The sequence below is a fragment of the Monodelphis domestica genome, chromosome 1 (genome assembly GCF_027887165.1).
Source record: "Monodelphis domestica isolate mMonDom1 chromosome 1, mMonDom1.pri, whole genome shotgun sequence".
NCBI classification, from domain to species: domain Eukaryota; kingdom Metazoa; phylum Chordata; class Mammalia; order Didelphimorphia; family Didelphidae; genus Monodelphis; species Monodelphis domestica.
This window is the reverse complement of record NC_077227.1, coordinates 312,327,130-312,340,628: the sequence shown is the minus strand read 5'-3', so window position 1 is coordinate 312,340,628 and position 13,499 is coordinate 312,327,130. Positions and strand designations below refer to the sequence as shown.

The window sequence follows — 13,499 nt, the reverse complement described above, 5'->3', positions numbered from 1 at the left end:
GCATGAAAGTATACATTCAAAATAAATGTTCAATCAACTACACCCAAAGTTCATTCTTGATCTTCTTGTTCAGCTTGTGGTCTGGAGGCTTCTTCATGGTGTCTTCTCCAACAGTTCAGTTTCTGGATTCAGAGAGGTATCATCTTTCTTTACCTAAAATTCTTCTCAAAAGGAATTTAAACTTTTCCATTTAAATAATAATATTTTTTACAATTGTCTTCCACCATTTTTCAAACATTTAGTAGGGTCAAAGAAAGCATATGCCTACTTACCCCAAATGAATTCTTTTCCTAATTTTAGTCTTTTCTTTTCTGTATGTTTTTTTCCTTAGTTCAATGTTCACCAGGAATTTTTTGAGTCACACCCTTACTCCCTTTATAACTTCTTTTCTGTATAATCGATAAGGGATTTACTCACAGAACTAGAATAGGAGACCCTAAAAAGCCATGGTCCAAAACAAAACTGTCTGAAAAAATAAAATTTTAAAAATGGGATTTTAACCTGATTTGTCACAACATAATTAACAGAATTATTTTGTTTAATAAAAATTGATATTGCTTTTTGTCCTATGTTACACATGGAGGATACTCCTCTTTCTCCCTTATAAACATGAACATGCATAGACTAGTCTGGATCATATACCCTCAAGGAGCATTCATTTGACCCTTGCCTTGAAATCTAAGAGAAGAATTAGTGAAAATGCTCTCCCATGGTGTTCCATCACACTTGGCCCACATTTCATGCATGCATGCCTATCTTTAGAACTACGGTTAAGTATAACATAATCTTAGGGTTTTTTTAAGCCTATGTGTGTTTTCTTTGACATGATACATTTTATTTGCTTTACAGGTGTAACTTCATCAAGTGACATTTCTCTCTCTCTTCTGAGATCTTCTGATACAGATTTTTATATAGAAAGCACAAGCTTTGAAGATAGTTTAAGTAGTTTTCCATCACCTGAAGTATTTAGGGGAGGAGAGTTTTTAGGTGAGAACTCCCCCCCCCTTATCTCCCTTGGTATAGTTGGTATAGTTCTCTCTTTTATGGCAGTTGGAGTCTTTATTTTTGTTTTCCCTTACTCATTTGGGCACATCATCACTGTGGTGTGGTGGCTATATATAGACCAGGTCTATCTAGACCTGAAAGAGGCAAGAAAGAGTTGGAAATCTTGACAGTAAAGAAGTTTCTGTTCTCCCATTTGAAAATTTGCTATAGGAAGCACCACTAAAGAGAAAAGATTATTTTGAAATGAATACTAATCAATGAAAGCTTAGACTGTGCCTTCATTATGGAATGTTATTTACCATCGGTATATATTTAAAATTTCACACTTTGGGGGCAGCTGGGTAGATCAGTGGATTGAGAGTCAGGCCTAGAAATGGAAATTCAAATCTGGCCTCAGACACTTCCCAGCTATGTGACCCTGGGCAAGTCACTTAATCCCCATGGCCAAGCCCTTACCACTCTTTTGCCTTGGAACCAATACCAAGTATTGATTCTAAGACCAAAGATAAGGGTTTTAATAAAAAAAAATTCACACTTTACTTAATGGTACTTAACATTAAAAGAGTAGTTACTGCTTTTCCAGAATGTCAGGTAGAAATAGTAGACCACTTCAGTATTAGACTTCTTACTTCTTGTCTCCATCTTTTTAGTACAACAAACATATTTTAAGTACCTGCCATATAGAAAGTTCTGTGTCAGACCAGTGGATCCGGGCGGGGGGGGAGGGGGGGGAGAAAATAAACCGCATTCTAAAAGAGCCCAAATTCTACTAGGAGAATATAGTGTGTCTGTATACAGAAAAGTAATCATAAGGTAATTTATAGAGGGAGAAGGCATTTATAACTGGAATCTCTGAGAAGATGTCACCAAGAAGATAACATCAAAACTTAGCCTTGAGGGCAGATAAGGTTTCTAAGAGTTAGAAATGAGGAAGGAATCCATGTTAAACATGAGAGGCTTCGTGCAAAGGTATCAAGAGTGGACAGGAAATGCCAGCTTCATATTGCATGAGAGGAATAAGCATGGCATCATACCTGACTTACACTCCTTTTCAAGAGGGTGGTAAATGCCAGGCTGAGGAGTTAGTATTTTACACTAGAGTCAGCAGGGAACAGGGAGCTGTCGAAAGCATTTAGACAAGGTAGTGACGTGACGTAGTCAGACCTGTGCCTTAAGATTATTTTGGCAGTTGTATGGAGGATGGATTGGGAAAGATCAAGACTGAAAGCAGCATCACCAGTTAGTAAAACAGTAATAAAGATCAGAGTAAATGAAGGCCTTTCCTAGGGGAATGATTGTTTCAATGGTGAGAGAAGTATGGAGGTAAGACATATTGTGAAAGTATATTCATTGAAACACAGCAAATGTTTGGAATATGGGGTATGTCAAGGATGGCATAGTGAATTTTAAGAATGGATGACTGAAAATATGGTAGATCCTAATCAGAAAAGGTGGATTTTGAGGAGATACAATTTTGGGAAGAAAGATGATGAATTCCCTTTTCAGACCCAACAAGGTCTCCTGTACATGATCCCAAGATCAGATTTGTAACAGTTATGTCCATTTTATAAGCCAGGGCCATCATCTTTTCTATTTCAACTTTGAATATATGATCCCATAATCACCTGACACACTGATCCTGGAAGAGAAATCAGAAAACGCTTTGCTCCCCTTGCCACTATCAGAATCTAGAGTGAATGTCTCCTTTGAGGTTTACTCTGTCCAAATCTGCCACCCTGTGTAGATCCTGATGCCTTTCCTCCATGTCATTCCCCATTCTTTCTCAGAGATTTCAGTATTTGGCTAATGGTCCTCCTTGACTTAAATTGTATGCTTAACTATAAACCCAAAGAAGTTAAAATAACTTGAAAACAACTTGCAGGAGCCAAGATAGATTTGGAGATTTTTTTTTAGTATGATCAAGGCATATTATTCCTTGAGGTTTGTGTGGCCTGCAACTTCTGGATGCCCCATTCCATATATACACACATCCTTTTCAGTTGCATTTGTAAGGGGACACTCTATTACTTAAATTTATTTTGGTCTTGGATAGAATCTTGGTAGTTGCAAGATAGGGTGGGAAATAAGAATATCAAAGAATGTGGTAAAGAATTAGGTTCTTTTTCATTTACATTTTGTTTGTTGTTGAATGCCAAATGAGTGACTACTAGGAATAATGTTTGTTATAACATGAGCTGAAAAGAACACATCTATTTTAAATGTATGTCAGTAATTTAGAATTCTCTGCATTTTTTCTCTCCCCTTCCCCCTCTGTTTAGATTTTAATGATTCCACTACTGAAGGCTATCTCAAATTCAAGAACTCTACACTCCTTGATACCAGCCAAGCAGTGGGCATAGAGAATATGCATCAATTTTCAAATCTTTCAGCAATTTTAGGTAATTTATATGAAATATTATATTATGGTGGAATAAAGATGCCAAATAGTTATATTCAGATGGCAATTTTTTTAGCAATGCATGTGGTTGCAGAAAAAAATAGTCGAAACCTCTTGATAGCCAAGGACATTAACCATTGGTTTCCACACAGTTAATTTGAAGTGAGTGAAAAACAGGATGTAGCGATTAAGATATCTTTTTCTTATTGGTAGAGAACATCAGGAGGCATTGAGATGAGGAGAGAGAGAGTTTTGTGACATTCCCTAATTTATAGCATTGGGAAGGAGAGTAATCTTGTAGCTTCTCCAAAATCAGGTGACATGCAAGCAGCTGAAACTTAGCTTCATGAAATGGTGGATAAAGGCAAAATAGAGTTATTGTGCTATTTTTAATGTACTAATAGTAGCTGATGATACCTCATCTTTGTTGAAACAATGCTTTTTATACTTTCTATTCAACTCTTTAATAAAACTAGATAAGAAATAGACTGAATGAAAAGCCAAAAGCATGGCTAGAAGTTTTACATGAGGAAATTCTGTGCATCTGGAGTAGTATAAACTCAGCTAAATTAAATTAAATTTCTATACTATATCTTGTCATCCACCTCCTTTGAGAAGTACTTAATTCAATTCAACAAGCATTTATTAAACATGCCAAAATCAAAACAAAGAACATTTATTAAAATGCTTCATCCAAGGGGCAGCTGGGTGGCCCAGTGGATTGAGAGCCAGGCCCAAAGACAGGAGGTCCTGGGTTCAAATTTGATCTCAGACACTTCCTAGCTGTGTGACCCTGGACAAGTCACAACCCCAATTGCCTAGCCCTTACCACTCTTCTGCCTTAGAACCAATATATAGTATTGATTCTAAGATGGAAGGTAAGGTTAAAAAAAATGCTTCATATATATCAGGCACTGTGCTGCTCAATAGGGATTCAAAAAGAAAAACTGGAATGATATTTGCTTTAAAGGAACTTATATTTCTTATGTATATTGCACAACCCTTAACCTAGAGCAATATACAAAATATATATGATACTAGGGAGAGAGGGCCTACATATTATACTTGATGAATGTGAGCATTATTACTTTAATATTTCTAGTAGGTTCATATTACTTTTATATTTTTCACAACCCTTAAAATACAATTATATACGTAATATATATGCTACTATCTGATTTGTTTTTTTGCTTTCACTGTGTGATAAAATCCTACATCATCTCCTATTTTCTCCTTTTTTTTGTTCCAGTCTCTAGTAAAAAAGTTCTTTCTCCTTGCTGAGGTCACCACCCCTTTTTTTTTCCTGGATCCAATTTCTTCCCCTCTTGAAACTTCTGATCCCTTCTATCATCCCCTGCACCTCTCTCTCTTTTTCTATCTCTTCGTATTTAGTGACCTTTCCTCTGCTGCTTATAAATATGCCCATGTCTCCTCTGTCCTTAAAAAAAATCTATTTGTCCTTGCCATCTCCTCAAGTTTTCATCCTATATCATGTAAGAGACTTCTTTGGAGAACAAGTGATTGGGGGATGGGCTCTGTAGCACAAGGTTTTAAAAGGAAGGGGATAAAAACTGTCACAAGGAAATGGTATAAAGGAAACATGATACTAAGGCCTATTATTATCTTAATTTCTGATATTGGGAAGGGGAATCATCTTGTGACTTCTCCAAAACCGATGACATACCAGCACCTGAAACTTAGCTTAATGAAATGATAGAGAAAGGCAAACTCTCTTAAGAAATTAAAAATCTAGACTAGTAAAGAGAAGCACCAAAGAGGCATCAAAGCCCCAGTGCAAGAGCATTGTGAGCCTCAAATTTGTAAGAAGCAATACTCTCTAGATCTAGTTTCCTTGATCCCATCTCAACCTCCTTGATGATGAAAGTGAGAGCCAGTGTTCCCATAGCTATCTAGTACTTATTCAGACTCATCCAACATGATTATGACAGTTGCTACAGACTGTCTTAACATCCTATTTACTGGCCTATTGGTTTAATTCAACAAGGGAAGAGAAGTGGATTGGTGCCCTGCTGGGGACTAGGATAGGAGAAGATAGTCTGGGGAAACAGGAAGTAAGGGGAGGGGAATAAGCATTTATTTAGTGGAGAAGGTGACTTTTGAGTTGGTCTTAAAGGATGAATAGAAATTAGGCCTGTCAAGAGGAGAAATAAAGTCATAAGGGATAGTTTGAACAGAATTCTAGAAACAGGAGAGGACAGGATTGGTTGCAGCTCACTGTGACAAGAGAATAACATACATAGACAGCAGTTACAGAGAAGGCTGGAAAGTGAATGTGATACTACTAGTCTGGAAGAGAGTATATGCAATGATAAGAAGAATGTGTGTCAAAACCTAGATAATGGTCAGTAAGATTGAAGACTAAGAAAATACCATGAGAGTTGAGGATCCAACGTCACTTAATAGCTTTCTTGAGAACAGTTTTAGAAGAGTAGCTGAGACACCTGTTGTACTGAGCAGGTGTCTGTCTGTCAAAAAGTAGATGGCACAGAGGATAGAGTGCTAGATTTGAAGTCAGGAAGACCTGAGTTCAAATCCTGCCTCAGATATTTACTAGCTGGGTATAATTAGGCAAGTCACAATAGAACCTACCTTAGAGGGTTGTTGGAATGATTAAATGAAATATTTGTAAAATTCTTTGCAAACCTCAAAATACTATACATATGCCAAGCATTATTACTATTCCCACCATTTAAAGAAAGCAATAAAATAATCTTAGCATAATTGTGTTTAGAGCATTACCACTGGTTGCCTTCCCCAAGGAATCTTTTTTCATCTTCCTGAGAAGAAGGGACAATGAGAATACTCTCTCAAACTGTTAGAATTCCTAGCTCATGTTTTTTGAACACTGGTGGGTTCTAAATAATTCGCCCACTGAATCTCTTGTGGGTAACCTCATCATTTTGTAACATAGGTCTCTAGTTAGTTACAAGCACTTTTCAGCAAAGATAAAGATTTTGTTGGCATAAAATAAGGTATACATTATCAGACACAGTTATCTGGTTGATTTGCTTTGAATAACTTTGCTTAGTTGTTGGAGAAGATGGGAAGTCATAGAAGTGATATATATTATTGACAGCAACACTTATTTTTTTTAGCAATTTAAAGGCTGAGATTTATGAATTGATTTCTAGATGAATTCTAGATGGAATCAATCCACAAGTTATCATTCTGAGTTTATTATATAGCTCTGTAGATTCTCTCAGGCCTTGTGAGTATCCTGACTAGAGGCAGACACTATCCCAGTGAAAATCATGCCTTAACATTGATTAGATAAATCTAACTTCTGTACCAAGACTGTTATCAGAATAAAAGTAATGAATATATACATATATATCCAACCCATTATTATTTGACATGCCTTTACTATGTAAGAGGTTATTTCACCCAAAGAAGCTATTAAGAAAGAAACCAAATGTCTACCCTCCCATTTAAGTTGTGCTATATTATCTTCTGGGTACATAGTTATTTGCATATTCTCACCCTCCCTAGTTGGCTTGTGACTTTTGCTTTCTATTATATGCACTATACTAGCTGAGTAATCTATATTGATCGACTGACTAATAACGAAACTAATACTGAGATTCATTTTTTAAAATTCATAGATAATACCATTTGTAAAATTTTGCCTGAAACAGAAAAAACTCCAGATATCAAGACCAAGGTAAGTTCTTTTAGAACTTGGAAGACTGAAAACAAAAACAACTACTGAAACAGAAAATTACTGCAGTACTAAAATAGGATTTATTTAGGAAAGTCATTTTCAGTTCTTTAAATTGATGATCTTACTTTTCTGTAAATGAACAACAAAACTGTTCAATTTTGCATTACCCTCTTTCAGTTTCTTATACTGTATGATATGAATACATACATTTACAAGAAGCTAAAGATTCTGTAACGTAGAAATGAAAAGGGAATGCATATTAGGCACAGGAGCTTGCCTCTACAAAGGAGCAGGGATAGAAGATGAAATGTATATAAGGAACAGAAAGTAGGCCCCAGTTTGTCTGGAATATGGAATATGTAAACAATAGTAAAGTGAGATAATTCTGGAAGGTAGATTGGAGCCAGACGCTGAAGAGCTTTAAAAAGAAAAAAGAAGAGGCAAAAGGGAGCTTTTAGAATTTATTGAGCTATGGTAGATTTTTACTCTAGAAAAACTAATTTGACTTCTATCTGAAGAATGGATTTAAGAGGAGAAAGATTAGAAGTAGTAAAACCAATTACAATGTTGTAATAATACTCTAGGTGAAAAGTGATAATGTTGTGGGAGAGCTAGAAATCAAAACCCCAGGTTCAGGAAGGATGCTTTCTTCAAGAGTGACAGCTTCAATGGTCCTATTAAAAATAGAGAATTTTTATTAAGTTGAATGCATGTTGAATGACCAGGAGGCTAATGCAGGAGAAAACACCACTGCCTCCTGAGGAGATGGGGTTTAGGACACTTATACCCTTTTAATAATAGGGATTACATGACCAGAGATGAGTTGATGGGATGATGTTACTATATGACCAGAGATGGGGTGATGCTTTGTGCCTTGAAGACAGAAGGGGTGACCTGTGAAGCTCAGGGGATGATTCGATGCCTTAGATTCAACCCAATGCTTATCAGAAGCTGAAGAACCAGCCCTGGACCATATTTTTTCCATGACCCCCTTGCCCCCAGAACCCCTGCAGTCAAGTTAATAAAGAACCAGTGACCATACCCTGACTGGGTTTACTATCCTGGATGGTCTCTGGGTCTCCCCCTCCCCTTCCTCCCGATGCTAACGAGGCCATGGCTGTGCAATTGGAAATGCCTCCAACACCTCTGCCACCTACCCCCCTCCTGTACATCAGACGAGGGGACAAGGCAGGTCCATTTCTCCTAACCCCAAGAAAACACCCCCTTCTTCCACAACAGCCCTCCCCATCCAAACGGTCGGGCCAATGTTCCAGGGGTTTTTTCTTTGTTTGTTTACCTGTTTTCTCTCATGTTAAATAGCTGAGCACCATCAAGGGGGAAAAAATGAGGAAATTGGATTTTTGATACCCTTAATTCTAACACCAGGTGGAAATTGGACATATCTTACAAGAAAGAGGGCATAATGTGGATAGAAGCCCCTTACTCTTTGCTTGGATTTTAAGGCAAGGGACTGCCAAGAAATCCAGGCAGAGATAAGAATAACAGCAGCCTGGAAGCTATTGGTTCACTGATCAGATCTGTCTACATACAACTTGGGAGGATTGCTAATGATTTTGATATGGTTCAAATGTAATTTCATGTATTGTGGTAACTGTCAGTTAAATGTGAAATGTTAGCCAGATTTTCTTATTTCAGATTTTCTTTTTCTTGATAAAAGTGTCACATGGTGCTAAGAAAAACATATTCTTTAACCATCTCATTCAGAAGATACCATAAATTCTTGTTTGTAGTTTCTCCAGTAATTTATTCAATTCTGCATTTTCACTTTTATTTATCTTTCTATTAGATTTGTCAATATCTGAGAGAGGTAAATTAATATCTCTTGCCATTATTTTATTACTGTATGTCCTTTTGTATTTCAGTTCAATTTTCTTTATTAATGTAGATCCCAACACATTTGGAGTATAAAAATTTAATATTCATGTTGGTTCATCATGTATTATTCCTTTGTACTTCCTTTCAAACCTCTTTTTTATGATATAAATTATCATGATTGTACCTGCTGCTTTTTGGAATTCACTTGATAACACAGTAAATTTTGTCTGAGCCACTCATTTTTATTCTATGAATGTCTTTATATTTTAAGTATGTTTCTTATGAGAAATATATCATAAAGTTTTGTTTTCTTATATAATCTATTGCCCTTCATCACTTTATTAGATTGTCTAATTCATTTGCATTTAAATTTATGAAAGTTAGTTTTATATTTTCCTCCATTTGTCTCTTCCAAATTAGGATTTTTCTCTCTTCCTCTTTAAAAACAATACTTTGTATCTTCAGTTATTATTCAGGCTTATCCCTACTGACTCTCTTCCACTTACCCTCAAGCCTTTCACTACTCCTATTTGTTACTCTTTTCCATGACTTGAATGTTTTCTTTATTTTCTTAATTACTTTTTTCTTTTTATCTAGCTGTCTAATTCTTCCCCACTTTACTCTCAGTAAAATAGTCAAGTAAAATTTCCTCTCTCTTCCCTTTCAACTTATCTTGTTTGTTGATTTTTTCATGCTACTTTCTTTTTCTTCAAATAAAATCCCCCATTCTCCTCATTATTTACTTTCTCTTTCTGCCTATTGTAGATTTTTATTATTTTGATTCATGCCCTTAGTACTTATTTAATCCTTCTCTAGTCTATGTATTTCTCGTGGAATTAAAGTTCCTAAGGTTCCTATTTTGAGTTCCCTTCCCTAAATGGTTTCTTTGTTATGTCCAACAGATCTTGCTCCTGTCTCCTTTTCTGTTGTGCCTGATTTTTAGAAATACAAATTTCTGTAGGTGATAGGATAGAAATATTGCCCCATATTGGGAATTTTTCTGTATCCCTATGTAGCATTTCATTACTATTCTCTTCAACACTCCATGATAATTCTTCCCTAAAGTCTCTCTTTTTTTAATCCATGCACTCCCTCTTTTCTGGTTTTCACTTGATCTCAGGAACTCTGATTCCCATTAACCTGAGGCAGGATGAAGGGTCTGTCTTGTTCAAGAATCAAATCTCCAAAGATCATACCCATTATAAGGTCTCTACCTCCCATTATAAAATATCTTTCTCCCTCTATTGGAGCTTTCTTCAGTGGGACCCCCTTCTAGCACTTCAGACAGATTTCTTTCCTTTTTTCCTCCTCTTTCAGTACCATCCTTGGATTACTTGCCAATTTTACCAAATGCCCTTTTCTTCCAGAGAAAATACAGGTATTCTGTTGCAAGCTCATGGAAGCTCATGATGGTATGAGGATGCTGAGTAACTGAAACAGGAATTTTGGATTAGCTTTCTCTGCTAATTTAGCTAATTAGCTTTCTCTGTTCATTGTATGAACCTTCTGAAGGTTCTATTTATTAGACCATGGAGACAGCTAAAATTAAAAATTGCTTTACATTGCTGTACATAATTCATATTTTGAAGAGATTTGAGATGTTCTAAGAATCAGGGAAAGTGTCTAGTTTGCATCATCTTTGTCAAGTCATATAGAAATTGGTTTTAGCAATGCAATTTTTTTGCTTTAAATTTTTAGAATTTCTATTTTTTTATTTAGTTATTGATTTGTGCTTTTTAATTTTGTTGATTAAATGGCTTGTATATATACATTTTCCACTAAGAATTCAATTTGTTTTAGAAAAAAATTTATTTGACCTCATTTTTGGAATTTTCTTTGATTAAATTATCTATTTGTCTTTGATTTTCCCTATAACTCATCAATTTTTTTAGGATTAAATTAGTCTCTATTTGACTCCTGTATTTTAAGGTTCATTATTGATTGTAATTGTCATTTCATTGTTGTCAGTAAAAACTGTGTGTTTATTATTTCCCCCTTCCTGCATTTGTTCATGAAATTTATATGCTATGTATATAATGCCCAGTGGATTTTTGTAAATGTGCCATGCACAGCTGATAAATTTCAGGTTCTTATCTTCTTCCTTGCTTATCTTTTTTTATATTTATGTCTGAAATAGGTACATTGAGGCCCCAACTGTCATAATTTGGCTTTCTATTTCTCCCTATTATTTGACTAACTTTTTTTCCTACTTAAATATGATACCATTCAACACATATTAAATATTTATTTTATTTCATCTTGTCACCTTTAAATACATTGTGCTTTCCCTGTTTATTTACCATTGCTTCATATACCCAAAACATAATAGAGTGTCCCAGTCCTTCATAGCCTGCCAACATACCATGTCTTCTTATTCATAAAAAACACTCACCTCATCTGACCATTTCTGCTAGCTAATATCTTATATCTTTACTCTCCTTCTCAGTTAAATTACTTGAAGTAGTTACCTACACTGTTTGTCTTGATATTCTTATTTGTAAATATTTTCCCTCAGTTACATTTTCCTTTTCTTTTTAGCTACATTGGTTTTGTGTATGCAAAAATATTACCATTTTATTTAATCAAACCATTTTATATTGTTATTCTTTTTAAGCTTTATTTGATCATTATCATTTACCATATCCCTACTTTTAAAGGTATTTTCTTCTTTTCTCCTTTAATTTGTTTATAATGTAACCTTTAACATCTAAGTCATATAGAGTTTGTGTTGGTCTAAATCTGCCAGATAGTTTTTCCAGTAGTTTGGGGATTTATCAAACACTTTACTACCACTACATTAAAATTCTTTCTGGATCTTTTGTACCTAGACTGTTCCACTGATCAGTTTTCCTATTTTTAACCAAATTAAAAGTTTTTAACATTTATTTCTGTGTGGAGTCGAATTTTGACCGGGGGGTTGGGGGGTGGTGGTGCAGAAATCATTGTAATGATAGGAGACTTACATAGATGCTAGCAGAGAAAATGCAGCTTTATTTAGGAAAAGAAGAAAGATCAGGGAGCACTGTCTGGAGTGGTCTCTCAGCAACAGTGTCCATAGGTGTACAAATGAATTCAGAATTTATAGGAAATTAATACAATGGTGCCTTAAGTTAACCAGCACCCATGTGTGACATAATGTCTGAATGTGTTATATTCTTTTTATCTTGTCTTACCCTCCTAAAGTTTCCCAGCTCTCTTTGAGTCATGGGAGTATTTCTCAAATTAACACTTTCTCAGTTTGGGTCATAATTCAGGCATGTGCAAGGATGGAGCCATAGTCTTTCTAGATAGGGAGACCAATTCTCATGACTGTATCTTCTAGGCCCCATGGCCTCCTCACTGGACTCTTTGTACTAAAATTTTCCTTGGGACTTCATTCTCTTAATTCTTGAAATGCTGATTGCAAATAAGTTTGGAATTAATAATTAAGAAAGGAAATTAAGAAAGGAAAGATGTTTGGCCACTTTTAAAGGAGTACTAATAAACAGAAGGGGTTTGGATGGGAGACGAGTCTATTCGCTTCAGGGAGAGGATGTCTCTACTGTTTGTTATGTAGATATAGGCTTCTTTTCTTTCTCCCTTGAAAGGCCTAACTGAGCTAATCTGTATAGGAGAGTTACAGGGATAATTGATCCTAAATTATTACTACTACTATTAATCCAAATGCTAACCATAATTATGAATAATGCACTACTAATTACTAATTTTTACTCCACACAAATCCCCCACTTTGTCTTTTCAAAGTAACATTATTTATAATGTTCAGGGGTCTCTTCATCCCATAGCTAAAGCATGAAATCTGTTTCAAAATCCTTTTAGTTAAGTTAGGACTTTGTGCTTTTTCAAAATCATCATTTTAGGGGGACCCTGCTGGACCTAGGGTCTGTGGGGCACAACATACATGTTTCAGTAACAATAACTAATAACATTGATTAAACATAATTGGATACTCTTCATCTTCAGGGATCCTCTTCATCTGGACTCTCTACTCCTTCTGTTCCAGGTTGGTTGCAGAATCTCTGGGGGAAAGAAGGGGAGGGTCCCTCTACTGACAAAAATTCTTTTGCAAAGCAAACATTTTATGAAATAAATCCTTTTATCTCAGATTCTGCAGGAGATTCAGAAATTCCTGGGGTCCTAATCTTTAGTCTAAAGTTCAGATTTCACTTCTCAAAACTATTTCTACCTATTTATATGGAATCTTAATTACAGATCATCAAAAAAATCCAAAACAAATTGAATTCTTAGTGGAAAATTTATATCTACAAGCCCTTTAATCAACAAAATTAAAAAGCACAAATAAATAAATGCAATTCTTACCTGTCTAGAGCTATCACTTAATCATTTCTAAATGTTCTCTACTAGTCAATTTGCTTGTTTGGAAAATGAAAACTTTCCATCTTAACAATTTGCAGCCTGTGTAAGAATTTGTCACAAAAGAAAGGCAGGGGAAAAGATCTTTAACTGTCCTTACAGTTCCTTCAAGGGCACAGAATGAGTAGGTTTACACTGTCTGATTTTATGTACAGACCAAAGCTGTCACTGGTTCAGCATAATTGTTTTATTCAGGGACCATCA

General features: G+C 35.4%; 1 protein-coding gene across 2 annotated transcripts in view; it reads left to right on the top strand.

Moving 5' to 3' along the window:
* Positions 1-13,499, top strand: part of MEIKIN (meiotic kinetochore factor) — a 175,096-nt gene that overhangs the window by 65,311 nt on the left and 96,286 nt on the right. For both annotated transcript variants that reach the window (XM_007473413.3, XM_007473414.3), the window contains exons 5-7: positions 850-987; positions 3,285-3,404; positions 7,027-7,085. In XM_007473413.3, coding sequence (XP_007473475.1) covers positions 850-987; positions 3,285-3,404; positions 7,027-7,085 — 317 coding nt within the window. The remainder of the gene's footprint in view (positions 1-849; positions 988-3,284; positions 3,405-7,026; positions 7,086-13,499) is intronic.